Source organism: Halteromyces radiatus (assembly GCF_025201355.1).
Source record: "Halteromyces radiatus strain CBS 162.75 chromosome Unknown BX664scaffold_10, whole genome shotgun sequence".
Taxonomy (NCBI): domain Eukaryota; kingdom Fungi; phylum Mucoromycota; class Mucoromycetes; order Mucorales; family Cunninghamellaceae; genus Halteromyces; species Halteromyces radiatus.
Genome location: NW_026251696.1, coordinates 305,288 through 331,393, shown reverse-complemented (window position 1 = coordinate 331,393; position 26,106 = coordinate 305,288). Strand labels below are relative to the sequence as shown.

The 26,106-nt window shown below is 33.0% G+C and overlaps 11 protein-coding genes across 11 annotated transcripts; 2 read left to right on the top strand and 9 right to left on the bottom strand.

Annotated features, from left to right (window-relative positions):
* Nucleotides 1-14: 14 nt before the first annotated feature.
* On the bottom strand, nucleotides 15-2,424 carry BX664DRAFT_342614 (T-complex protein 1 subunit alpha). The gene is made up of 9 exons (XM_051547184.1): nucleotides 2,280-2,424; nucleotides 2,079-2,164; nucleotides 1,657-1,994; nucleotides 1,291-1,599; nucleotides 1,060-1,235; nucleotides 691-1,007; nucleotides 537-621; nucleotides 248-478; nucleotides 15-186 (listed from the first exon to the last, which is right to left on the bottom strand). The coding sequence occupies exons 1-9, from the start codon at nucleotides 2,356-2,358 to the stop codon at nucleotides 143-145; spliced, it is 1,665 nt and encodes a 554-aa protein (XP_051396270.1). The 5' UTR covers nucleotides 2,359-2,424; the 3' UTR covers nucleotides 15-142.
* Nucleotides 2,425-3,132: 708 nt separating this feature from the next.
* BX664DRAFT_286864 (eukaryotic peptide chain release factor subunit 1) lies at nucleotides 3,133-4,955 on the top strand. Its single transcript, XM_051541723.1, has 5 exons — nucleotides 3,133-3,323; nucleotides 3,408-3,439; nucleotides 3,511-3,654; nucleotides 3,717-4,108; nucleotides 4,176-4,955. Exons 1-5 carry the CDS (start codon nucleotides 3,235-3,237, stop codon nucleotides 4,845-4,847), a joined length of 1,329 nt encoding a protein of 442 aa, XP_051396269.1. The 5' UTR covers nucleotides 3,133-3,234; the 3' UTR covers nucleotides 4,848-4,955.
* Nucleotides 4,956-5,123: 168 nt separating this feature from the next.
* BX664DRAFT_342609 (uncharacterized protein) lies at nucleotides 5,124-7,409 on the top strand. Its single transcript, XM_051547183.1, has 8 exons — nucleotides 5,124-5,226; nucleotides 5,295-5,464; nucleotides 5,541-5,733; nucleotides 5,789-5,932; nucleotides 6,035-6,209; nucleotides 6,313-6,781; nucleotides 7,005-7,198; nucleotides 7,261-7,409. The coding sequence occupies exons 1-8, from the start codon at nucleotides 5,186-5,188 to the stop codon at nucleotides 7,342-7,344; spliced, it is 1,470 nt and encodes a 489-aa protein (XP_051396268.1). The 5' UTR covers nucleotides 5,124-5,185; the 3' UTR covers nucleotides 7,345-7,409.
* Nucleotides 7,410-8,529: 1,120 nt separating this feature from the next.
* Nucleotides 8,530-11,904, bottom strand: BX664DRAFT_270053 (Vps54-like protein-domain-containing protein; the record flags this gene model as incomplete). Its single annotated transcript, XM_051541076.1, has 7 exons — nucleotides 8,530-8,754; nucleotides 8,821-9,155; nucleotides 9,214-9,301; nucleotides 9,365-9,685; nucleotides 9,744-10,190; nucleotides 10,292-11,565; nucleotides 11,655-11,904. The coding sequence occupies 7 exons, from the start codon at nucleotides 11,902-11,904 to the stop codon at nucleotides 8,530-8,532; spliced, it is 2,940 nt and encodes a 979-aa protein (XP_051396267.1).
* Nucleotides 11,905-12,303: 399 nt separating this feature from the next.
* Nucleotides 12,304-14,179, bottom strand: BX664DRAFT_342602 (uncharacterized protein). The gene is made up of 7 exons (XM_051547182.1): nucleotides 14,034-14,179; nucleotides 13,914-13,976; nucleotides 13,696-13,857; nucleotides 13,425-13,638; nucleotides 13,015-13,358; nucleotides 12,813-12,942; nucleotides 12,304-12,740 (listed from the first exon to the last, which is right to left on the bottom strand). Exons 1-7 carry the CDS (start codon nucleotides 14,133-14,135, stop codon nucleotides 12,355-12,357), a joined length of 1,401 nt encoding a protein of 466 aa, XP_051396266.1. The 5' UTR covers nucleotides 14,136-14,179; the 3' UTR covers nucleotides 12,304-12,354.
* Nucleotides 14,180-14,469: 290 nt separating this feature from the next.
* BX664DRAFT_342600 (uncharacterized protein) lies at nucleotides 14,470-15,797 on the bottom strand. The gene has a single exon (XM_051547181.1). It carries the CDS (start codon nucleotides 15,746-15,748, stop codon nucleotides 14,618-14,620), a length of 1,131 nt encoding a protein of 376 aa, XP_051396265.1. The 5' UTR covers nucleotides 15,749-15,797; the 3' UTR covers nucleotides 14,470-14,617.
* Nucleotides 15,798-16,370: 573 nt separating this feature from the next.
* BX664DRAFT_389133 (splicing factor, Prp19-binding domain-containing protein) lies at nucleotides 16,371-18,071 on the bottom strand (the record flags this gene model as incomplete). Its single annotated transcript, XM_051549521.1, has 6 exons — nucleotides 16,371-16,679; nucleotides 16,762-16,918; nucleotides 16,984-17,107; nucleotides 17,169-17,314; nucleotides 17,415-17,491; nucleotides 17,577-18,071. 6 exons carry the CDS (start codon nucleotides 18,069-18,071, stop codon nucleotides 16,455-16,457), a joined length of 1,224 nt encoding a protein of 407 aa, XP_051396264.1. The 3' UTR covers nucleotides 16,371-16,454.
* Nucleotides 18,072-18,526: 455 nt separating this feature from the next.
* Nucleotides 18,527-20,437, bottom strand: BX664DRAFT_38168 (uncharacterized protein). The gene is made up of 5 exons (XM_051548986.1): nucleotides 20,355-20,437; nucleotides 20,016-20,213; nucleotides 19,814-19,918; nucleotides 19,674-19,751; nucleotides 18,527-19,583 (listed from the first exon to the last, which is right to left on the bottom strand). The coding sequence occupies exons 2-5, from the start codon at nucleotides 20,100-20,102 to the stop codon at nucleotides 18,675-18,677; spliced, it is 1,179 nt and encodes a 392-aa protein (XP_051396263.1). The 5' UTR covers nucleotides 20,103-20,213; nucleotides 20,355-20,437; the 3' UTR covers nucleotides 18,527-18,674.
* Nucleotides 20,438-20,592: 155 nt separating this feature from the next.
* On the bottom strand, nucleotides 20,593-23,205 carry BX664DRAFT_38127 (uncharacterized protein). The gene is made up of 6 exons (XM_051548944.1): nucleotides 22,689-23,205; nucleotides 22,473-22,588; nucleotides 21,382-22,321; nucleotides 21,212-21,256; nucleotides 20,741-21,130; nucleotides 20,593-20,658 (listed from the first exon to the last, which is right to left on the bottom strand). The coding sequence occupies exons 1-5, from the start codon at nucleotides 23,112-23,114 to the stop codon at nucleotides 20,936-20,938; spliced, it is 1,722 nt and encodes a 573-aa protein (XP_051396262.1). The 5' UTR covers nucleotides 23,115-23,205; the 3' UTR covers nucleotides 20,593-20,658; nucleotides 20,741-20,935.
* Nucleotides 23,206-23,351: 146 nt separating this feature from the next.
* Nucleotides 23,352-24,857, bottom strand: BX664DRAFT_342595 (uncharacterized protein). Its single transcript, XM_051547180.1, has 6 exons — nucleotides 24,694-24,857; nucleotides 24,293-24,616; nucleotides 24,049-24,225; nucleotides 23,853-23,980; nucleotides 23,672-23,799; nucleotides 23,352-23,603 (listed from the first exon to the last, which is right to left on the bottom strand). The coding sequence occupies exons 1-6, from the start codon at nucleotides 24,705-24,707 to the stop codon at nucleotides 23,394-23,396; spliced, it is 981 nt and encodes a 326-aa protein (XP_051396261.1). The 5' UTR covers nucleotides 24,708-24,857; the 3' UTR covers nucleotides 23,352-23,393.
* On the bottom strand, nucleotides 24,809-26,083 carry BX664DRAFT_286854 (uncharacterized protein). The gene is made up of 5 exons (XM_051541722.1): nucleotides 25,871-26,083; nucleotides 25,750-25,810; nucleotides 25,565-25,674; nucleotides 25,449-25,505; nucleotides 24,809-25,378 (listed from the first exon to the last, which is right to left on the bottom strand). The coding sequence occupies exons 1-5, from the start codon at nucleotides 26,075-26,077 to the stop codon at nucleotides 25,004-25,006; spliced, it is 810 nt and encodes a 269-aa protein (XP_051396260.1). The 5' UTR covers nucleotides 26,078-26,083; the 3' UTR covers nucleotides 24,809-25,003.
* Nucleotides 26,084-26,106: the final 23 nt, after the last annotated feature.

Here is a 26,106-nt window from a genome sequence, read left to right as displayed (position 1 = left end):
TCTTTTTTTTTTTTTTTTTTTTGGAGAAAAATTTGGATAGAAATGTGAAATTGAGGAATTTTTCTTTTTATTTGATAGATGAGTTGACTATAAAACTAAAACTAAAATTTGAAAACAATAAAAAAAAAATGGGGATCTATATTTAATGACCATGTCCATCATCTTGAGCTTGTTGTTGAGGCGCCACTACAATAACAAAATAAGTGATTAGATCTTCAAACAAAACAAACAATAGAGGGTTATTTACCTTTAATCATATCATCAATTCTTAGGATAGCAATGGCAGCTTCAGTAGCACTTTTGAGAGACTTGATTTTTGATATGGCAGGTTCCAAAACACCAGCTTTGAGATTGTCACGAAGAGAACCATTAATCAATTCCAAACCATAATACTTCAAAGCACGTTTTTGATCATCCGCATTGGCATTCAAAGCAGCATTGTGGTAAGCACGAAGTTTGGATACAAGTTCAGTAGAATCTAAAACAATTCAATAAAGGGTGAATATGATTAGAAATAAAACATGACATTGATTTACCTTTTGCAGCATTAACAGCAAGAGTCTTGGGAATCACAAGTAAAGCGTTGGCAAATTCGGCAATGGCTAATTGTTCACGGGAGCCCTATTTTTTTTAAATACAAAAAAAAAAATAAGTATTATCATTATTATTTTTTATTATTATTTCACTTACCAAGCTTGTAGCAAAGTTTTCAAGGTATATACTTAAAGCTGATTCAACAGATCCACCACCAGGCACAACGCTGTTACTTTCCAAAGTTCGTTTAACTACACACAATGAGTCATGTAAAGAGCGTTCCATTTCATCCAACATATAATCATTGGCACCACGTAAAATAATAGAAGCAGAGTTTTGAATCTTGGTACCCTTGATCAAAATACATTCATCATCTGAAATACGTTCTTGTACAACTTCTTCAGCTTGACCCAAATAAGATGCTTCAAAAGTTTCTTCACCTTCCAAATTGGCCAAAGTAGACAACATAGTAGCTAGATATAAAACATATGAGATAACCTTTCATTTAAACCCTTTCTATTTTACCTCCAGTTGCCTTGGCAATACGTTTCAAATCATCCTTTTTGCAGCGTCGTACAGCCATAGCACCAGCTTCAACAAATAACTTTAAGCATAAATCGTCAATTCCTTTAGTGGTCAAAATAACATTAGCGCCAGTAGCAAGAATCTTTTGAATACGTTCAGTTGTGATTTCGATTTCTCTAATATATTAAGATGTCATTAGTATCACTACAATATAAAAATGATAGTTTTTACCTTTTACGAATATCTTCAAGTTTGTCAGGATCATCTACAACAATATTAACACCAAGATGCATTCTAGCCTTTTGAAGATTCATATCAAGACAAGCAATTTTAGCACCAGTGATACGAGTCTTCATAGCTTGAGAGGCCACAGTACAATTCAGAGCATAACCACGAACAAATACGGATTCCCGACCACTTTTACCATGTGCCTTTAAAATATTGACAGCCTTGACAGGGTATTTAGTTTCACCACGAATATTAGTCGACTTGACAGCCAAAATAGATTCAACAGCAAGATTGGCAAAGAAATCAGAATCACTATTAACAAAAAAATATTTGAGTACATCTTTTCCTTTTCCAATATTCTAGACTTACGATCCAATGATTTTTGAACTCATGGAAGTTTTAGCAGCATTCACCAGACATTCTTTACCCAAAGTATCTACTTTGATAGCCATTTCATTAGCAATAAACTTGCACGCTTCTTTAGAGGCCAAACGATAACCAGTAATAATGGTGGTAGGATGAATCTTGTTTTTCACCAATTCATTGGCTCGTTTCAATAATTCAGCAGCAATAATCACCACAGAAGTTGTACCATCTCCCACTTCACGATCTTGTTGATGAGCAAGTTCCACAAGTACTTTACCAGCAGGATGTTCGACTTCTAATAATTGAAGAATAGTAGCACCATCGTTACTGATCGTCACATCCTAATAGTAATAATAATAATAATAAAATAATATCATAATATATTAATAAAAAAAAAAAGAAAAGATGAAACTTTTATCCTTTACCCCAATTTCATCCACCATCATTTTGTCCAAACCAACAGGACCTAAAGAACTTTTCACAATATTGGCAATAGAAGCAGCAGCAAGAACTAGATGAGAAGAAGATAAAAAAAAAAGATAAGGTTAGAAACGCGTAGTACATGTCAAAAAAAAAAAACGATGACGTTTTTCCAATAAACAGTAATTTATTTTGAGTTTCTTTACCATTACTGGATCTCACATCTTGACCAGTTGTACGTTCACCTCCAAGAAAAAGAGAATTGCTTTGTGGTGTTTGGAACATTTTCTCTTGTTTTGAAGTAAGAAAAAGAAAGAAAGAAAAAAAAAGTGATGAAATGTACTAGATCGCGGAAAGGGAAAGAAATAAAAAAAAAAAAAGGTAAGGCCCACGACTTGTTTTTTTTTTTTTTCCTCTCCCGAAAAAATTGACAGGTGGTTCCCAAACTCCTTGAGTGGGGCACCAAAAAAAAAAAAATGGAAGCTGAGCGAGTCACATTATTTTTTTCTTGTATATGCATATACAAATCAAGTAGCATAAACAATCACTATTCATAGTCCATTTGTAATAAAATATAAAAATAAATAATAAAAATATTACAAAACAAATAGATTATTATGATAGAAAAAGAACTTTTTATTGAAAGAAACTGTCATTGATAACATAATATGTCATTTTCCCTCCCTCTACCTAGTTAGAGAGTAAATAAAATCATTGTGATTTATATGGTTCTATTTTAATCACTACTGTTGTTTTGACAGACCTTTTATAAGAAGACTTTAACCCGTCAAACATGATTTCAAACACCGTCATTACTATTTAACATAGTACTGTCAGTTTATGATGTTTAATGAAAAACATAGGAGTCAATCCAATGACTGTACTGAGATTACAATGTGATTTTTTTGATCTTACATGTTTTTTAGTGCAGTTTTCAGGGTCGGTCGTTAAAACTTTTCTAGTCTTTCTTGTGATTGGCTCTGAAGTGGCTTTTCGAAAGAAAGAAAAAAAAAATAATTTTTTAGAAATCAATTTGTTTCTCTTTTCTTTTTTTTTTTCATATCAGTAACATATACGAGACCACAGTTATTTAGACGGTCCCAACTTTTATATATATATATATTTACATAGTCATCATATACATATCTGTTAATATACACCATGTCTGGAGCTCCACCTGATGAAACTGATCAAAATATTGAAATCTGGAAGATGAAGAAACTCATCAAGAACCTTGAAGCTGCTCGAGGGTAAAAAAAAAAAAAAAAATACAAATCTTGTCCTTTTTTTTATTTGATAAATGATAACTTATTTTTTTTTTTATATTTCAATAGTAACGGTACTTCCATGATTTCTCTTATTATTCGTACGTATACCTTATTTTTTTTTTATTCATCAAACAAATATATTCATTTTTTTTTTTGTTTTTATTTGTAGCTCCCAAATCTCAAATTAGTATGGTTGCCAAAATGTTGGCTGATGAATATGGTACTGCTTCGAACATCAAGTCTAGAGTGAATCGTTTATCTGTATTGTCTGCTATTACTTCTACCCAACAAAGATTGAAATTATACAACCGAGGTAATGACAAAAACAAAATCAAAGATGTGAGGTTTTTACTTACCCCTTTTTAATCAATATAGTTCCTACCAATGGTCTTGTGGTTTACTGCGGTACAATTGTAACGGACGAAGGCAAAGAAAAGAAGGTCAATATTGATTTTGAACCTCATAAACCAATCAACACATCACTTTATCTTTGCGACAATAAATTCCATACTGAAGCCTTATCTGAATTGTTGGAAGCGGATGCCAAATTTGGATTTATTATTATGGATGGTAATGGTGCTTTGTTTGGTACTTTATCTGGAAATACTCGTGATGTGATTCATAAACTTCAAGTCGATTTACCCAAGAAACACGGTCGTGGTGGTCAATCTGCTTTACGTTTCTCTCGTCTTCGTGAAGAAAAACGTCATAACTATGTCCGTAAGATTGCTGAATTGGCCGTCAACTTTTTTATTACCAATGACAAGGTAAAAAAAAAAAAAAAAAAAAAAATAGGAAAATGGAATAGAGATATTGAAATATTATATATTCTAGGTTAATGTGGCAGGTTTGGTATTAGCTGGTTCTGCCGATTTCAAAACGGAATTGTCTCAATCTGATATGTTTGATCAACGTTTACAAGCCAAGATTGTCAAGGTGGTAGATGTATCTTATGGTGGTGAAAATGGATTCAATCAAGCCATTGAATTATCAGCAGAATCTCTCTCCAATGTGAAATTTGTGCAAGAAAAGAAATTGATTCAATTATACTTTGACGAAATCTCTCAAGATACTGGTAAATACTGTTTTGGTATTGAAGATACTCTCAAGGCGTTGGAATTGGGTGCAGTGGAAAGTTTGATTGTATGGGAAAGTTTGGAAGCAAACCGATATGTGTTACGTGATGCCTCTGGCACTGAAATTGTCGTACATCCTACCAAGGAAGAAGAAAAGGATCGTTCGTTCATGATCGATCGTTCTCCTGAAGCTGCCTCTGCTAATGCTGAAATGGAAGTCGTTGAAGTCAAGCCTCTATTGGAATGGTTCGCCGATCGTTACAAGGATTTTGGTGCCAATTTGGAATTCGTTACAAACCGCTCTCAAGAAGGTGCTCAATTCGTCCGTGGTTTTGGTGGTATTGGTGGCATTCTTAGATACCGTGTCAACTTTGAACAACTTAACTATGAATCGGATGAATTCTATGATAGTGATGACGATTATATTTAAATGATAGTTTTAACTGAAAAAAAATTGAAAAAAAACAAAACAATAAAGATAATAAAAGAATGATGGTGAAACTGCTGGATGGTTCTCTATGTATTGCTGCTGTTTTATAAAAAAAAAAAAAAAAAAAATGGGGAAAAGAAAAAAAAAATAACATGTGTGGATAGGGAGTGTCTTTTTTTGGAATAATAATGATTTGACTATTGACAATAGTGGCGCGTTACCTATTTTTGGAAAATCTGAAGTTTTTTTTTAAGTTTTTTTCATTTTTTTCTTTTTTTTTTTTATTGTCCCTGACTTCTTTTTCCGTTATTACTTCATTCTCTTTTTTTTTTTCAATCATGGTCATTCATCAACCCAAGATAGCCATTATTGGTTCAGGGTAACAAAAGAACAAATCTCTTTTAGTTTTTTTGTCTTTTTTTCATTTATATTTTTTGTTACATGTAGATTCAGTGGCATGACAGCAGCCATTCAACTTCAAAAAAAGTTTGGTATTCGTGCACGTCTATTTGAAATGAATTCTGATATAGGTGGTACCTGGTTAGCAAATACATACCCAGGTTGTGCTTGTGATATTCCTAGTGGACTTTATTCTTTTGGTTTTGAACAGAATCCAGGTGTGATAAAGTTACACTTTACCCTTATTATTATTCATTCTTTTTTTTTTTTTTTTTTTTTTTTTTTGGTGAATAGATTGGACTACTACCTATAGCTCACAACCTGAAATTCATGATTATATGAAACGTGTAGCAAAAAAATATAATTTATACGAACAAACTTATTTCAATACAGCAGTGGTACAAGTTAGTTGGATTGAATCGAGGCATCAATGGCAAGTGGATTATCGTAGAATAGATCATATCCAATCCGAATACTATGATATTATGTAAGTCAAATCATGAAATATATATACAGAGTTATAATGATTCATATCTACTTAGATTTGGTGGGGTGGGTCCTCTTCGAATTATCAGTGTACCTGAACAATATAAAGCTTTCAAAGGCACTATCATGCATACAGGTGCTTGGGATTCAAATGTGGACTTCACTGGGAAAAGAGTAGCAGTCATTGGTAATGGTGCAAGGTAATCTATGATCATCTATTGAAAAAAAAAAATACTAATGATTCCGTTACTTTTTTTTTTAATCTTCATTTTGGTTATATATGATTGGATATAAAACATCAGTGCTGTCCAGGCTATTCCTCAACTTCAAAAAGTGGTCAAGCATTTGTATAGTTATCAACGTACTCCAACTTGGGTGGCACCACGATATCAATTGAAATATCCTAATGGTATCAAGGCACTATTTCGATGGATTCCATTTTTGATGCGATTACAAAGAATACTTCTCTATCTCATGGTAACTAAAAAAAAAAAAAAAAAAAAAAAAAAAAAAAATGATATTCTATCCTTATCATTATAATCAACTCACTCTTTTTTAATATTAAAAAAAAAATGGATAGCATGAAATGACCTTCCCTCTGTTCAAGAAAAGTGATTCTTATTTTGCACATTTTGTTCGATGGTGGTTTAAACGAGACATGATGAAACGATTAGAACGCAAAGGCAGGGCTGATTTGGCTCCTTGGTTGATTCCCAACTATGCTCTTGGTTGTAAACGCATAGCAAGATCTGAAAATTATCTGGAAGCACTGAGTGAATCCAATGTCACGGTGAAAATGGGCAACATCATCCATGTGGAAGATTGTACATTGACACATCAAGATGGTTCGTCTGTTGACGTGGATATTTTGGTCTTGGCTACTGGGTTCAATGTCACTGGATTTTTATCTGATCTGACCATCACAGGTCGTCATGGTACTGTATTGAACGATCTATGGACTGGCAATAATTATCCAAATACATACAAGACAATGACCATCAAGGATTTTCCAAACTTTTTCCTATTATTAGGTCCTCATTCTGGTCTTGGTCACAAGTAAGTTCTCCCCTTTTTTTTAAAAAAAAAAAAATAAAGAAAGAAAGAAGGAATAATTTGAAATGGGGGTTTTCATCATCGACTAACTCATTTTTTTTTCTTGCTTTTCTCTATTTCAACAGTAGTAAGTGATTACTCTTTTTGGAGTCCTATTTGACATTTTTTTTTATTGATCTATCTCTTTTTTTTTTTTTTTTTTGATGGTATTCAATATAGGTGTGATTCTTATGATTGAATGTCAGGTGGACTATGCTATTCAATGCATCAAGTATATGATACGCAATAATATCAAGGCATTAGACCCCACATTAGAAGCACAATCACGGTACGTCAGCAAAGTAAAGCATGGCTTAAAAGGAACAACATGGGCAAATGGAGGTTGTAGCTCTTATTACAAGTCAGGTGATGATGTAAGTTTGGAATCAAAAATGGTGGATATTGTTTCAATAATTCATTCTTATATATTGATTAGGTGTTTGCGATATGGCCTGGCACTGTCGCTTCCTTTTGGTTGGATATGAAATTCGATCATCGTGATTTTACTCATTATCAATAGATCTGATTATCATCATATAGCATAGTAATGTATTTATCAACTTCTTTTTTTTTATTTGATATACGTGTAATAAAAAAAATGGAAGATCTGTGATCATAGATGATGGATATTACGGACACTACATCTTTTTTTTTTTTTTTGATGGTTGGATTAAGATGAAGTGATGATGGATATGGAAGTGTACCTTTTTAAGGTTTTTCAGATCTTTTTGTTCCCAATGTCTCCGCTAAAAAAAAGGGGAGGGGATCGGGAGCACAACAATCATCGTCACAGCACCCAAAAAAATTTTCTGACCATGAAGGCTTAAAAGCAATCTTTTTCTTTCTTCTTTTTTTTTTTTTTTTTCTTTACTTTATTTCGTTTTATAATGTAAGTGTACAGACTGGTTGGAGAAGAATGGGATGATTTGAAGTATTATGATGAAAAACATTGCTGATGTCCTGAAGTCACTTTATACCATGTCGTAATGGGTGATAAAGATTGGCATTGTGGATGGAAAACAATGGAATTCCTCGTATCTGAACTTTTCTTCAAATCATCCACTTTTTTTTTTTTATTATCATGATGAAAACATTTCATCTTACCTTCTTTTTTTTTTTTTAAAAAAAAAATGTTCAATAGATATTCGTTTTTTGGTATGAAACTTTAGTTTTGAAGGTAAATAGACACACTAAAAAAAAAAAAAAAGGTGAAAGAAATCAAAAAGGATGAGTTAAAGTTATATCCATTCTATGATATGGTGGTCCACATCTTTTACACCTGGGCTTTTGTTCGCCTTGTTATCTTGGGTTCTCTGGGATGATGAGAAAGGCAATGGACCAACCGTGAAAGGTGGGAATGTTTGCTTAATCATGCTTCTAGTACGATGATCAAATTGGAAAAAAGCGGCAGCATTTTTCTGTGGCTTCAAGGATTTAAATTGACTTGCTGATGGATTTCTTTCATCTTTATTAATGGATAGATATCATGGATGGAACAATGAGAACTCATTCTATTCTCTCTCTCTCTCTCTTTTTAATATAATAGATTGAACCATAATATAGAAATAGTATAGAATTGAATAAAAAAAAAAAAAGATGTATTGAATAAATTATATATTATGATATAAACAAGTACTTTTTTTCTTATTTATTTATTGATGAATGAATGGGGGGAATATATTGTGCAGAATAAAGAGCATACAATCTAAGTAGTATCTGTTTTTTCTTCATGAGAGATAGAAATGGATTCTACAGCATCTAAAACTTGATGAGAAGGACCATCGACGCCTTGAAGAGAGGATAATCGACGAGTGAAGTAAGAAGCATCTTTGTGGATACGGGCTTTTCCTTCTTCAGTATGAATAGGAGTTTGTCGAATGACTTGAGACAATTGTGTAGTGAATGATTCAAATACTTGATCCATAATAAACTATCAAAAAAAAAAAAAATAGATCAATCAAGATATATATATATTAGTTATTTTTCTAATCTTTACCTGTAAATCGGTCGATGGTAAATATTTGCTTAACACTTTATGTAGAGTCATTGTTTCCTTGACCAAAGTCTCCATGTAGACATTGGCCTGTTTGCCAGAAATCTCATCAGTGTCCCATTGGATGACCTGCATCGCCTTGATATGCACTGAGAATCGTTCATTCATAATCGCCACTAGTTTGACATGGATTTCCTTTTGATGATCCTTGAAATCATTCACGGCACGATCAAATTCTGATAATAAAATGTCATGTTTTGCTGGTACGTAACAAGCCATACAATCCTTTAATGATGGAGTCAAAGCCATCATCACACCTACTGATTGTGATGCAAGTGCTACATCGAAAAAAAAAGGCATCAACATCTCTTTCTTTTTTTTTTCTCTGTCACTTACCCAAATGTTTAGCAGATATATTTTTCAATCCTGCAGATCGCATTGCCCCAGCACCTAGAATAACTTGACATACTCGAGAATTGAAAAGCTAATTTGTTCAAAAAAATAGACAATGAGAATAATGAGTAATAATAATAATAAAAAAACTTACTTTGAGTAATTCCAATAATTTTTGCATGATATCCGTTGCCATATCTTTCAAGTTCAAAACACACTGTAAATAATCTTCAAATAACTTGATGATCAACAATGTACATCCAACCACATAATAAGACTGTCCATGAATCATCAATAGTTTTGTTGCTTTTTCCGGTTCTTGATGAGATGTAGTTTCTCTATTGCTATCGCAGATACGATCCACAATCCGTTGGAAGTCCAAAGGTACTTCAGTTGCCATCCATTGATCATTTTCAATCAATTGAGCTTCTTGTTTGACACGTTCCATATGAAAATGATCCACAAATGCTTTTTGCTAAATAAAAAAAAAAAAAAAATGTGAGATATAATTAGATAAATGATGATAAATATACCTGAGAAAGCACAGTGCCACGTAATCCAAAACATGGACGTCCACAATACATTTCAGATTGACGAATAAAAGTCTTGAGAACATTGGAAAGACGATAAAAATCCGTAGGATTCAATAAAGCATTTTGATCACCACGAAAACCAATAAGTTTACCACATCGTACATGGGCAAGATCCGACACTGTATATACCACTTCATTGGATTGTTTTTTGGCCAATTCACATTGTTCCTTGAGTTGATCATTGAGGCGTTCCAAACACGTATCGATCATCTGCATCATCAATTGATCATACACAGCTGCTCGTTGAATCACTTGTAATAATGTACCAAAAATAGCCAGTAACATTTGAAAAAATTGATCAAATGGCATGGATTTCAATCGTTTGGCAAGTCCCGTTCCACTACCTTGAGAATCACCATCATCTTGAGATACCACCAATGGATAATGCTAATAAAACAATTATATATATATATTTATAAAAAAGGAGGGTTAACGTCTTCTTCTTCTTTTTTTTTTTCTTTTCTCTATATAATAAATTCCAATATTACCTTACGAATAGTACTTGTGAGTTCAACACAAAGTTGATCCTTATAATCTTGAAGACAAGTGGTCAATGCATTGGTTGAAATCAAACCCATCATACTTGAAGTCAATCGATCCTTGAATCCAACAGGTAAATCATCATCCAATTGAAGACGTTCAGAGGTAGTGTCATTATCATCATCATCATCATCAGTGATAGATAGTGATAAAAAGGATCCTTTGACCAATGCCACATCTAAATCATTCATAAATTGAGTCAAATCAGTCAATAGCATGGACAAGAAATCATGTTGCATCATGGCTGACACGGCTTTCTCCATTTCATCCAATTGTGTCGATAAATTCACCAAGGCATGAATAGAATGCCAATCCACTGTATCTTGTTGGTGTAACGTCGATCGTGTTGCGTGAATCAAATCCAAAGCTCCAAAATAATCACCATGACCCAGTAAAATTTGAATGGTTGGTTGTACTGAGACAATCTCTTTGATGGTTACAATCGTGCAATATAGTCGTTCAAGGTTGCGTTTTTTCACCTGAAGTCGAATCACATCAAGTCCGTCCTTGCATTCCGTTTTTTCCAGTTGTTTCATCTTGCTTCGAATGGTATGTATTTGAGTGATACAGTCAAGTGTTTGTTGATGAAGAGCTTGTAGATTGGATAACGCTTCAAAAAAGGAGGATGAGCGATTTTCGATTTCTTGGAGTAAGTGGACTTCCACGGTATCTAGATAGTAAGATAACTTTTCTTGTAAGATGCTATTGGTGGAGACGGGAGGATTGTTGCTGTTATGGCCAATGATATCTGCACCTTCACATACCGTGTCAAATGTCCGTGGGTTTTCCAGGTGAAAGTCTTGTTCAAAATAGATGGACGGCACATTTTCAAGCATGGGCAGATCGCGTTGTTGTGGTGACGAAGAAGAATCCATGCTGACGAGAGAATCGGATGAAAGTATATGTTGAGGAGGTAAACTGTAAGGATTCCGACTGCTTTGACGTTGATGTGCTGGTACATTAATATCTTCCAAACCGCCAATATGAGGAGTGGTATCAGGCTGTAATCCATAAGTAGATGAAGTATTATTATTATTGTCATCATCATGATTGGTGAGTTTATTGTATTGGTATCGTTCAAACACAGGCGTAATGTGGGTAATATAATCGTCGAAATCAGTAGGACGAATCCGAGGAATAGATGCTTGAGGTACAGGTGCAATATCAGTCTTGCTTGGTTTCACTGTTCCTTGACCTCGTTTGGCAGGGTCGTTCAAAACACCTAAAATATGAATAGTAATAAAAGATATATATGAGTTCACTTTTATGTGTTTGTTTGTTTATTTGTTGTTTTTTTTTTATATTGTTTACCAGAGATGGCGTTGAAACCAATATCTTTTGTTGTCCAAGGTAATGATGTCTCACTCATTGTACTAAAGTTGGAATAATTGGAATGTCGACGAGAATGATGTCCACTACCAGAACTATGTATAAACCGATTGTTGGTGAAGTGGCGACCATAAGATGAAGTAGACCGAATAGAAGGTGGGCGACTTGAAGGAGTAGAATAGGACGCTAAAGGTAAAGTGTCATCGCGCTGATAAGATCGCTCTCTATGCATTGGTGTACCGTTGGTGATATTCGTAGAACCACGAGAAGAGGATGAAGTCATGAGTGGAGGACTATTATTTCCGATACTATTGCCATTGTTGTTACTGCTGATGGTATGAGGGGATGGAGATGACAAGGACGATGCCAAAGATGACAACTTTAAACTATTATTGGGCTGAGTAAGTTGTTCAAGGCGAGGTGATACCGGTGAGATTGTCCGCGATGTATTAGAGACTGGTGCATCACCGAGATTCCTTGAATGCATTATGTATGAAAGCAATCAATGCGAACAAACAATGTATGAGAAGAAGAGTGAGTTTGAGAAAAGAAAAAAAAAAAAAAAAAAAAAAAAAAAGAGGTGACAGAATTGGACAGAAAAATCTATCGAAATACGATTTAAAAGTCAGAACGGTTTTATTATATTATATCAATTCTCATTAAATGTCAAATAATAATAAATCTAATGAATGTATCCGCTACTCATCCGCCTAAATACTTGAAACCATGAATCATTGTTGTTGGTATTGATCTTTGATTCACCACAAGAGATATCATTATTAAAGGAAGAACACGATTTTGTTTGCATTGGATGCAATTGACCTTTTGTCGTTGATATGGATGACCTTGATGATGCTGTTGATGATGATGACGATAAAGATGTCGATGATGATGATGACGATGATATAGAAGGCTTAATGATGATGGGCTTTGATGGCTTCTTTGGCTCATCTATGCTAAGGATATTTTCCAAATGCTTGTTGTCGACAATACGTAAAAGAATCTTGTTCATATAAAGTTGTAAGGCACGATTGGCATCTTGCAATGTCTTCACTTCATCTTCCATTCCTATCCAACAAAAATAATAATAATAATAATAATAGTTGTTGTTATCTACCCCATTATAACTATGATACTTACTTTTTTCGTTCGTGATAGATTCCATAGATGAAGCTTTTGTCAATTCATCTGCCAAGTTGATAAAGTTCTTGGATGTTCTTGATGTCTGTTGATCCTTGTCACTATCAGATACGTCTACTTCATCAATGACCTAAATCGAATTTTTTTTAAAAAAAAAAAAAAAAAAGATGAAAAGGTATATATAAGAGCAATATGGTCTTACCTGCACAATACTGTCAGAAATAAAATCACCATTGATGGCCTTTTCATGCAATAATATTTGATAACTTTCGTTTTCTTCCATGAGGGATTGATTGAGTTTTTGGACACTGTTTATCTGATCGGTCAAGTGTTTGATTTGTAACGAAGCTTCATGCGTTTCCAAAAGATGTTGTTGCAGTTTGTTTGTCTGTTGTTCTAAATCCAACTTTAAACGCGATATATCTTGTGCTTGAGTTTTGATTGTTTGTTGCAATATTCTAGTTTCCATGGACACATCCAATATAGGAGAAGCGTTACTAGTATGTTGTGTATCCATTTCTTCCACACTATGCCGAGGCGTTACCACTTTTAAAAAGTAAAAGGGATCATCAATGATTAGTTCCTTCTCTTTTTTTTTCCTTTGGTACTTACTATCATGGATGTCATCTTGTTTGAACATCAAAGAAGGTGAATACGTCAACCCATTTCTTCCTTTAAAAGAGTAAACATGTTGAACTTCTTCTTGTTGTTGTTGTTCGATCCGTTGATGCTGTTTTTCATTTTGTTTTTTCAATTGTTGAATATGTTTTGTCAATGTCGTTTCCCGATGGTGCCAATAAGATCTTTCCTTTTCAAATTCTTCACGCTAAAAAAAAAAATATCAATGAATTGGATAAAGTATCTATTTTATTTTATTTTTTACCTCCATATTAAAAGATCTCTCCAAATCTCTATGTAAACGTTTCCAATACTGATTATCCTTGCGTAGAGCTTCCAAATCTTGTCCTTTGGTATACAATTCAGTCTCTAATCTTTCTTGCGTATTGTAAAGCGCGTCATGTTCGTGTAACACATCTTTCATTTTCTGAAAAAAAAAAAGAAATTATTTTCACGAACTTATTCTTCTATATCGATTTTTACCATTTCCATATTCTCCTTATACATGATAAATTGTTCCTTTTGTTCATAAAGTAGTTGGCTTAACTAAAAAAATAAAAATAAAAAAAATGAGTTTCAAGTATGTTACTTTTTATCATTTACATGTTGGTTGTCAAGTTGAGTTTGATCCAATTGACGTTGTAATACAGTCACGACATTATCACCATTCAACTTGGCTGAATGGTCCATTTCAACAAGTCCCATAATAATAAAAAGTGAGGAAAAGAAAGTAAACAAAAAAAAAAGGGAAGAAAGAGTAGGAGTGGATGGCGAAAAGCTTATGCGCTTTTTTTTTTTTTTGTTTCCTCCTTACTGACATCCCCCCTTTTTCCTTGAATACAATTCAATGTCCGGTTCATCATCTTGGATGAAATTGAAAAATAAACGGGAACACGGAAGTTTTTGTACATTTCATCAATCAACATTCATTTATGTTATTCCTTAATATATGAAACAAACAAACATATTTCTATGTAAGTTCAGAACAATCCTGCATATATATTTATGCATGATGATCCATATGAAGATAAAAAAACAATTGATGCATAAGATAAAACAATTTATTGACATTTGTATATATATAGATAAATAGATATATAAAAGAGAAAAAGAGAGAAGTGTACAAAAAAAATATATATAGATGGGATATAAACTAAAGAAAGGAAGGGGGAATAAGATCAACTATTTTAAACATGTTTGAAAGGCCAGAGTTTTTTAGCAAAACGAGAAAATAAGCCATCTTTTCGATGAGGAGAAGAAGAATATCGCTGTTGTTGTTGATATTCACTGGATGGAGAAGCCATGTAGATGGATGGTTGCCAAAAAGACGCGTCATGAAAAGTAGATGAAGAAATCACAGTGGGTGTATCACTACTTTCTGTTGTAAATGTACAAGTTGTTCGAGGTGATGGTGTTGTTGTTATTGTCGTCCTATCCAAGGAACAAGTAGGTTGAGATGATAATATACCTTTCCTTGTTGATTGTTGATGATAATCATCATCAAGTCCTGTTGTAGAAGCAGAGGTGGAAGCATGATGATTCTTGTTGTTTTTTTCACTGCAACTGTCCGTAGATGATTGTCGAATAATAGAATTAGGTTGTAAGGATGGTTCTTTTTTACCAGGTAATAAAAAGGATAATCGTCGTTGCACATTATTGACTCGTCCCTTGTTGAGCAAAGAATGAAGTTGTTGTCGGGTGGCCTGAAAACTGGATCGACGACCTGTTGCAGTTGAATAATGACTAACATTACTTCCACGTCGATAGCGATGATTGGATGGGGACAAACTTGGTGATTGTTGATGATGTCCACGAGTAGCGGTATAAAGATGTCTTTTAGATGAAGAAAAGACAGAAAGAGTGGGACTGGAAGGTTGACTGTCATATAATGATTGAGTACTTTCACTATCAAATCGAGTTCGACCAGTTTCAACCGTAGGTAAAAAAGTACTATCATTGTGATACGGGAAAGGTAAAGGATGAGCATCAATGGCCACATTTTTCGTTGTTGTTGTTGTTGTTGTTGTGTTGTTTCTACTGTTGTTGCCTATTTTTGATCCATCCATATGCCTCATAGATGAATAATACCGAGCAAGCATTTCCGTTTTTGAATCCACTGGTGAAGATTGTGAATAAATTGAAAGATTATTGGACGTCAATGGTTGAAATGTTGTTGTTGTTGTAATGGCGTCCAAGGAAGAAGAATCACTATGTTGAGTTGTATCGATCCAACTAGAAGGAGAATCCCAAGCAATGATACGAGTAGCAGTAATAGGATATACAGGATATTCTTCTTCTAATTGTTCCATATATCTCATTTTTATTGAAACACTGATGGGGTATATAAAAAGAAAATAAAGAGAAATTAAAAAAAAAAGAAAAGGGAAATTAAAAAAAAAGGAAGAAAAAAAAGACATTACCTTTTATATTAAAAGATATAGAAAAAGGAACAAGACACAATTCAAAATCCGATTCGAGAACGCACGGTGAATCGCATTGCAAGTTGTCGTATGGGTAGTACAAAGTAGTAAGTTACACCCCGTTTACCCTCTTGACATTGGGAACAATAGGATAATAAAATTCTTTTTGTTCTAGGTAAGAAAGATCATCACCGATATGAAAAGAAGGTTTCATATGACATTTTGCTGAATTTAAATCATATACAATAAAAAAAAAAAAGAAATTCATTTATATGATAAAAACCCTGTCATATGGAAAATGAATAGTTCATCGTGAAAATGGTACAACAACAAGAATATTAGATTCCTTTGAAAAAAAAAATGAAAATAACATGTTATGAAGAAGGTAACCATCATCACTAAAAAGTCTTGACTCTATGAAAAAAAAAAGCCAGCATGCTAAAAAACATGAGTTGGTACAACCCTTTTTTTTTTCCTTTCTGTGAAGCAATTGTAAAAGTTTATCTATCAATTTTCCATATAAGGATCACAATAGGTGTTTTCTTGATTTTATTTCTTTTTGTAAACAATAAACTATGTACAACGATTAAATAAAAACTAAATACTATTTCCTATCATCAAACCCATGTTTTCTTCGTTTTGGCAAAGGTTGTTGATTCCAGGGAGAATCCTTGTCCGTTGTATCTTGATCAGCCAAATGGGTATATTTTGTACGTCCAGCCAAACCAAAATTCTTGACCTGCATCACCTTGGGTAAAAGATCTTTTTTCCGGACTTCATTGATTGTTGGAGCAGAATAATCACGTTTAAAGATTTCATCCTCTTCGTCCTATAAATATGAAATAAAATAAAAAGATAGATCAATACCTACTATAAATTCTTTTTTTTTTTTTTTTGGTGGCATGACTTACTCGATAAAAAGCACCTTTATGGTAATACTTTTGCATATATGTGAATTCACCCTTTTCTTTGTTTCTTGTTTCATTGGCACGTTCCATATCTTCTTTAAGTCGTACTTCTTCTGGTAATGCCCGACGACGTTCCAATTCTTCTTCTTCCTTTTCTCGACTATAATACCAAAAAAAAAGAGTCAGTGGTTCTATTCATCATCAACCTTCATCAAAAATACTTACGCAATACGTTCTTCTCGATCTCGTTTGACACGCATCAATTCTCGAATTTTCCAAGCTTCAAATTCTGCTTCTTCATCCAATCCATCTGTGTCATCCACATCATCTTCCACATCTGATTCTGCAGCTATAAAGATATATATAAAAGTACAATGTTAGTTCCCTCATTATATGATGATATTGAATACCTTTTTCATTTTCACGTTTGAGTTCCTCAGCTAACAAATTGTGTGATTGTTGTCTACGTTCTTCAAGTTCATCTGCTAATCGCTGTTCACGTTCTTCAGCTTCACGTTGTAATCGTTCCTGTTCTAAGATGGTAGCTCGGTGGTTCCTTGTAAGCGCAAAAAAAAAAAAAAAAAAAAAAAAAAAAAAAATTGGGAAAGGGTCATGAGTACTTCAACTTAATAGATCTTTTTTTTCCTGGTTCTTACCTTGGTACAAACATTGGTTTAGGCATTCGTTGTAGTGTGTCTCCTTCTTCACTATCCGTTTCATATTCGCTTGATTCCTAATGTTTAATAAAAAAAAATAATTGATCAACAAGAAAAGCAAAAAAAAAAAAAAAAAAAAAAAGAATGATCTAAAAAACTTACCTCAGATTCTTCTTCTGATGCCTCTTCTTCAGAAATCTCTACTTTTGTACTAAACTGTTGTTCGTCTTGTACACGTTGTAGAGCCTTTTGTTTCATCAAGGCACGATGTTTTGCTTGTTGATCTTCATCCACATTATCTTCTTGATCCGATTCTTCTTCTTCTTCTTCTTCTTCTTCTTCTACCATTCTTCTTCGTCGTATTCCTGGTTGTTGTTGTTGTTGTTGTTGCTGTACTTGTTGTAATCGTCGTAATCTACGATCTGATTGTGCATCCTTTTCAGAGATGTGGACTTGTTGGATGCCAGTCACTACATCCTTTTGAGCAAATTGTACCACTGGTTTTTCACTTGGTTGTTGTTGTTGTTGTTGTTGTTGTTGTTCTTCTTCTTCATCTGATTCTGATGATTCTTCTACATAACCCTTAGGAACACCAGCTCTATATCTTTTCACTGGTGCTGCTGGTCCTTTTTGTCGTTGTTGAGGTCGATAGGACATTATTTAATGGTATGTACTGAATTTGACAAAAGAAACAAAGAAAAGAGAAAATGAAAAAAAAAAAATATATACACACTCTTTTGTTTTTGAGCCTCCGAGTCACGATGATTTCCATTTCGGGAACTTCCTAAAACGAGAATACAACAAAAAAAAGTGTGGTTTTTTATTACGAAAATATATGTAAAAAAAAAAAAGAAAGAATATATAAAGATATAATATATAATATGTATGATATGATAATAGATATTACAGAATAGAGTAAGATATATATATAAGTTGAAAAAAATGTACACAATAAATAGAGCCATTAAAAGAAGGAAACATTCATAAATCCAAATGGTGATGCTGATTCATTTGCCTACGAATTAGATCATAGTTAAAGAAAAAAAAAAAAGAAATGGTCATCAAAATAATCCATTCAATGAAAAGTAAGACAATTATATATTCTAAAAAATAAAAAAAAACTTACTTTTTCATCAAGATATTGTTGGGAGTGTAATCTTGCTGCATTTTGAATGCCAGTTTCCAATAAACCAGTTAGAGTATATTTCAATAGTTCATCTGGATCAATAGTATGATCAATGACCAAATTCAATTCTTTGGCTAAACGTGTTGCATTTTCATGTTCCTTGAGTACCTATTGAAGAAAAAAAAACAAATGAATGAATGAACAATATATATTCCTTTATTATTATTATTATTTACCATGGATAATTCCCCTTTGGACCACAAGAGTTCTTTCTTTAGACCTGCATATTCTTTCTTTTGTTGTTCTTGCCATGAAGCCTTTTCAGATTTCAATCGTTGATCCCATTTTTGTTCTAGAGCTGCTTGTTCCATCTTGTTTTGTGTCATGAGATTATCCCACCTTTGTTGCCATGAAGTATTGATTCCCTCTAATATCATTTCATGTTCTTGAGCCAATCGTTTACATGCTTCTTCCAATTCAGCAGTATGTTTAATTTTCCATACTTCTCTTTCTTGATCATGTTGCGCCTGAAGTTCCATCCTGTTCTCTTCATATTCCGCCATCATGTTATCCAACGATGCTTGATGTCGTAAAGTCAAATCTTGAATTTCCTTGATATACATATCATTTTTATGGATTACATCATCATCATCGTTTTGTCTCTGTAATTGTTGTTGGTATATACTTCCACTTGTCCTTCTTGTCGCTGATCTTACCATCCTCATTATTGGTCGATTCATCCAACCAGTACCCATAGCAGTGGCGTCCAAAGAGGCAGAACGTTGATATCGTGGTGATTGTTCTTGTAATGAATTATAATAAGGTTGTGTGGGTGAGGAAGGTGCACTTTGTGTCGTAAGCTGTCGTTCTAATTCAGCGTATTCCATATTTTTAGCTGTCAATCGTTCATGAAAATAAGCAAGTCGTCGATGATGCTTTTGTTGTTCAATATCAAGAGCTTCCTCATATCGTTTTTTCCAGTCCAAAATATCATTTTCATGCTTTTGTCGTTCTTGATCTAATTGTTCTTCTAATTGTTGAACCTTAAATAAAAAAAAAGTGAGTATTTTCTGGGTTTGGAAGGATGAACTCCTTTTTTGGGAATATAAACAATGATTTGTTTTCTGTCTCACCTTTGTTGTCCATCGGGATTCCCATTGTTGGTCCTTTTCAAGTAATAACGTGTCTTTCATCTTGATCTCTTGTAATAACTAGGAAAAATAAATCGTTAGACTATAAAATCTTTTTATATGTAAATCGTGTCTGTACTTACAACTGATCGTTGTTTTTCAAAGAGATGTTGATCACGTCTCAGTTGTGATTCCAAGGTTTCAACTCTAGTTTTGAGTTCTTGTTGTTGTTGAATCTGGGCATAGATCTTTTTTTGTTTTTGTTTTTTTTTTTTTTTAAAAAAAAAAAAAAAAGAAGTTAGTCGTTTTTTCTGATATATATAATATATATTTGCTTTGATTTACAGAAGAACTCCAGCCTTTTTTTGCCGGTGAAGGTACAAAAGGTAAATTGAATGAAGGTTGAACTTGAGTTGAAGTTGCAGTGGCCATTGTAGGAGTAATAGAAGAAGTAGAAGTTGCTGAAGTGGTTGATGTGGTAGAAATAGGTGGTGAAGAAGAAGTAGAAGAAATAGCAAAAGACGGAATTTCAGATTGTCGTTCCTAGATATAACCGAGAAAAATAAAATAAAAATAAACAATAACAATGAGTGATCCACATGATGATGGATTTCCCCCCTTTTTTTTCCTCTCATCTTTTCTCCGCCTCCTCACTCCCAAGCCCTCCTGTAATTAATAGTATACCTTTTTTGCTTTGTTGTTCGGTAAACCTAAGTAAGACAAAATAAAAAAAAAAAATAAAAAAAAAGAAAGAAAGAAAGGATCAAGTATTAGATATTAAAGGTAACAAGATAATATTTTTCTTTCCATCATCTTTCTTTTCTTTTTACTTTACCTAATTTGACCAGTCCATGTGTAAGTCTTTTTGATTCTCTATCCAATTTACCAGAAAGTCTTTGTAATATAGTATTGATATTGGTAGGCCGTTCATCTTGTTTCCCCTGAATCCCCTGGAAGGTATAATAGGATTGCATCAGATCAAGAAAGTCTAAGAAAGAAAAAAAAATATATGAAATATTCTATCTAAAAAAAAAAAAAATCATAATTCATTTTTTATTTTATATACTTGCCTTGAACATCTTTCTTACATATCAGGAGATTAGATTCCATCGGAAAGTCGTAATTTGATTGTTGATGTCGACCGTTTGGTAATAATTCTATCCCCAAGCTAGTTGTAGTACACGATTGTTCTTCCTTGGTAAATTCTAAATAAAGAAAAACATTCATTCCGTTTCTATCCTAGACTATCCGAAGAAAAGAAATTTCTAATATTCTTTACCTTTCCAAATGAATGGAATGATACATGTATCTTCCTTGATTTTGCCCTTATTGTCGAAGAGTAATGTATTCATATCACTCGTCATCCATAAATCAGCTTGAAATTGGTCACGATATCGTTGTTCAGAAGATGCAAAATTAGAAAATAGGTCTTTCAATAATTCCGCATTTTTGGTAACAATCTAAATTACGTATCATCAGTAAAGGTAACCAAAGTGCTTCTTTGTTTATTCGTCTTTTTTAAGAAAAAAGAAAAAACTTACTTGTCTATATTGATCTCTCCTCCAAAGTTCAATCAACATCATTCCCTATAGATGAAGTTGCCGCATCATCATTAAAAAAAAAAACAATAAATAAATAAATAAATAGAATGCAACAATAAAGTTCCCTACTTATTCCTAATCCATACACTCATATACAATGTATTACTTACATAACCTTCAATAATTCCTTTGGAGAGTGTTTCAAGTTGATCGATACGTTTTCCAAGATGTTTGATATCACCCCCAAGTTGTTGAAGACATAAAAATAGATTCGAAATAGATTCTTCTAAAGAGCTGATGGTTTGTAAACACTGGAAAAAGTTAAACATGGCGTTTCGTTTTTCTTCCATAATGACGTTTATTGAATTTCGTAGTTGCGATTCATACAAAAATAACCTTTGCATCAATTTGTCATCACAAAGTTCTTGAAGTTGTGTCCTTTTTATTGTTGAACCCATAGGGCTATTGTTGTTGTCAGTATCATCGTCAGTTTTAGTATCTTCATCATTGTTCTCCGTCATATAATTCTTTTTGTTGTCAGGATCATCGGATATCATAAAATCATTTGTTTCCAAATTGTTGTCCAAATCATCATCGTCATTATTATTAGTAGAATGAGTCGTATCTACAATGGCAATCATCCATTCATCTGCAGGATCACCACCGGAATCATTCAAGTCATCCAAATTTCTACTTTCCCATCTTTGTTGGAGATGAAGACAAAGGTTGTTGATCAAAGACAAATAAGTTTGAATATCACCAAGAGTACGCATGACCTTGTTCACCACAGCTGTTGATCCGGATCGTTGAATAGAAATATGACTAGATTCTTGATAGATGTCGCCCATTTTAGTCGTCAATTTGTTTGTTTTTGCTTCAAGTCGATAATGATCTTTTTGTAGTTGGGATTTGAGTGCTTCCATAGGAGACACAGAAAAGCAATCGACTAGGAAAGAAGTGGACCGTCCAAGCTGAGTTTGAATATGAGGGTGAAGTTGGATCTTATGCATGAATGCAATATCTTTGTCGATATCTGCTACTGAGTCTGTGTGTTTTGCCAATTTCCTTTTTGCAATACGTTCGAGCTTGGATTGTGATGAATATGTGGTTCTATTGGAAGTACCCAAAAAGAAATATCGTATATAGATTAAAAAAAAAGAGAGAGAGAGAGAGATGGTGAGCCGTTGAGTTGAGAAAAGATCGATGATTAAAGTGGGAAAAAAAAAAAGGATCTATCTAGAATCTAATCTTATAAACTTACTTTATATGATTTTCAAAGTTGATGAGAGCTGCATTGAGTGCTACAGATTGTGTTTTGAGTTCCTGAATCATCGTATTTGCTAGCTTGCTATGCCTCTGAGCTACCTCCAAGATAACCTTCAAAAGAAGCCAAATAAAATATGATAAAAGGTAACGTAAGTATCACTCTTTTTAATTACTTCCTTCTTTTACATATATAGATATATATGTGTATTACATCTGCTGAAAGTCGCATATGCTTGACTAATTGCTTGTAATAATCCTTATATTCCGAGAATGTCCATTTTGGTTGTTGCTGTTGTTGTTGTTTGTAACGTCGGTATATTTCAACTTGAGTATCCAAGGTATTGTGAAGATCAGTCAATCTTTCAAGTCCATCCACACTAGGCATGCGTTTATCTACCAGGTGCTTGAAAGAAGAATCTGTATCATTTTGTTGTTGATTGTTGTTGCGTTCCAAATGCTGACGGTTGAATAAAATAAGAGTGTCGTCCGGATGTGTCGTTGAATAGTTAACATCCTTTTGTTGAATCCCGGAAGTAGATAGTAGAATCTGTTGGTCGATTGGGATTCCAGTCACTGTGTATAAATAGTGTTTCAACCGAGATAATGTCGAACAGCTATGGAAGTAGAATGAACGCATCAGTCAATGAGATGTTTATTCAAGTTATTTCATATTACCTATTGTCGTCTATTATAGTCTCTTGACCAGTTTCTGCAAAAATCAGTTTCATAAAGTTTCATATATATATATAAAAAAAAGTTAAATAGAAAGAAAGAAGAGAGTATATGATCCGAGTGCTTTTTTTTTTTTTTTTTGAATATGCGTCCCAAGATCAACTGGGTTTCAATCCTCCGCGTGTCCAATGACACTATGACATACAGAAAAAAAAAAGATACTTTTATTATAAGAAAATCATCTCTAACTAGGAAATAATAAACTGTCTTTTTGAATCTTTTCTAATTTGCTAGCACGTAAATGATATACTTTTCGAAGTTCTCTAAATTGTTTGACAAAACTATCATGATCCAAACTTCCTTCCAAAAAACTTTGTGCTACAGACTCTGATAAATCATCTGATTCATAAACACCTGCTTTCAATCGAGTAAGTACTGTTGATGATGAGAATCTCTATAATTATTGATCAAAAAAAAATCATTAGAAATATATAAAATGAATTATTGTTTTTTTTTATTTACATTGAATGCTTCTTGTTGTTGTTTTTCTTTTTCTGTAAACATGGATTTGAGTGAAGTATATTCATTATTCAGGTCTTGTACTTCAGATCGAAGTTTTATTAAAGCATCTTCTTGACTAAGATTCTTGTCTATAATAGAAAAGATATTAATGATTCATATAGATAATAGATTTTAAACTTACGTGCCAGATTTTCATTTCCATTCCGAAGTTCCTCTTGTACCGTTTTCAAATTCTTGACTCTATCCAAATGATTAAAAAATAAATCAAATGCTGTTTCATTTGATAATAATTCTTCTATTTCCTCGGGACTAGATCGAACAAAACGAGTGTTAAGTTATATATATGATAATATAAGTCTTTTTTTTTTTTTTTTTACCTTTTGTTCATGATAGCCGTATATTCAGAGTTGAGTGTCTGTGAATTGGGTAAAGAAGTTGCATGGGGAATATTTGAAGTGGGTAGAGGAGGAGGAGTAGCAATAGTAGTAGTACTAGTTGCTGTTGTAGTAGTAGCAGTTGATGTGGGAATAGGTGGAGGAGGACGATGACCATAACTGTAAGAAAAAAAAAAGGATATATCAATAAAGAAAAAAAAAGTGATTTAATAGTTTTAAATATTACCTTTCTTCAGTACCATTAATTCTCTTGCTTGGAGGACGTTGTTGGAATTCTTCACAAATATCATGTACAAGCATACCGAGGTTACTTTGATATGACCAACAAGTCAAGGCATCATTAACAATAACATCAGACTCTATCCATGGGTGAGTCATACCAGCAGGAGATACAGTAATGACGGGAGCTTCGTCTGGAAAAGTATAAGGTAAATTGACAAGTAATTGAATATTTTCATTCCTAGAACAAGATATTTCGTATTGTTGTCCTTCAATGATAACTATAACTGCTCCATTATGAGCAAAAAGTGAAGCTATTTGTTGTTGTTTCCTATAAAAAGATGAATAAAGTTAGGTCAATATAAAATAAATCTGTTTATACTAATTGAAATACTAAATAATACATACGGGTCATGAGCCATTGGTCCTATACTAAAAGAATAAAAACGTGATAGAGAAAAGAAGAAGACGAAAAAAAAAAAAATTGAGTTGCATTCTTTTTTTAGAGGACAGCGGGCGTCACTTTTTTAAGTTCATATATTGATTTTATTCAAAAGGATAGTATTCAAAAGGATAGTATTCAACAAAAGATAAGGAAAAATAAAATACAAAGTTTTTAGAGATATATATAGAGAGAGAGAGAAAAAGAAATTCAAATAATAAGAGATAGGTTTGTATATAAATAAAAAGTAATATATAAAAAAATGTACAATCTAATCTATTTCGATCGGGATTTACTGTTTGAAGGTGATGGAGAAGGAGACCTAGATCTTCCAATAAAAGAAAGTCTTCCAAATCTTTTGTCAAGAGTAGGTCGTTCAGGATGTTGTTTTTCTTCATGTTGTTGTTGTTTTTCATCATCACTATCTGATTCACTTCCAGGACGACTACCACCTAATCGTATCATTGCACTAAGTCTATTCTTCTTGGCCTTGTGTTTCTTTATTGACTTATCTTCCACAGGTCGTACCACAGTTACTGGAATAGGAGAATGTTGAAGACAATATTTTGATACACTACCTAAAAGCATACCTTGAAATTCTGAAAGTCCACGAGTACCAACAATAAGTAAGGATGGTTGATACATGGATATCTATGAACAAAAAAAAAAATCATTCATTAATAATGAATTCAAAAAATAATATATATATATATAAGCTTACCATATCTTGAATGGTTTCTTGTACTTTGCCAATCACGAATTCAATAATGACACTAATCTATATATAAATATGATTAATATCTTATCTTGATTTTTTTTTATTATTCTCTCTTATACCTTTGAATCAGGTCCACTACTTTCCATAATTCGTTCCATCACCTTGTTCGCTTTTTCCCTAGCTTGCTTTGATTCATATTCTAATTGAGCTTGAATAATGGATCGTTTATCTACAAGATCAAAAAAATAATATAATTAAATCAAAAACATTTCTGTAATCATTTTTTTTTTTTTTTGATACTTACCACTCATATCTACTGTAACCACTCGAAGTACAATTAATTCATCACCATCGTCCATGACTTCCTATAATAATAACAATCATCAACACAAACAACCTTTAAACTTTATTTTATATTTACTTACATCACTTGCCCAGTTTAAAGCATATTCACTATAGTTTGCTAAATCTGTTGCCATCATAAAAGTGCGAGATCTTCTTGTTCTTTTGTAACCAGGTGTCTTTCCTCGTAAGGTAAATGAATAGTGACGAAGATCGGCATTGTTCATGGCATCAAAAGATACACCACGGACATATTTTTCATTAAGTTTGCTTTCCAATTTACTTTCCATCGTAGTAAAAAAAAAAAAAAAAAAAAAAA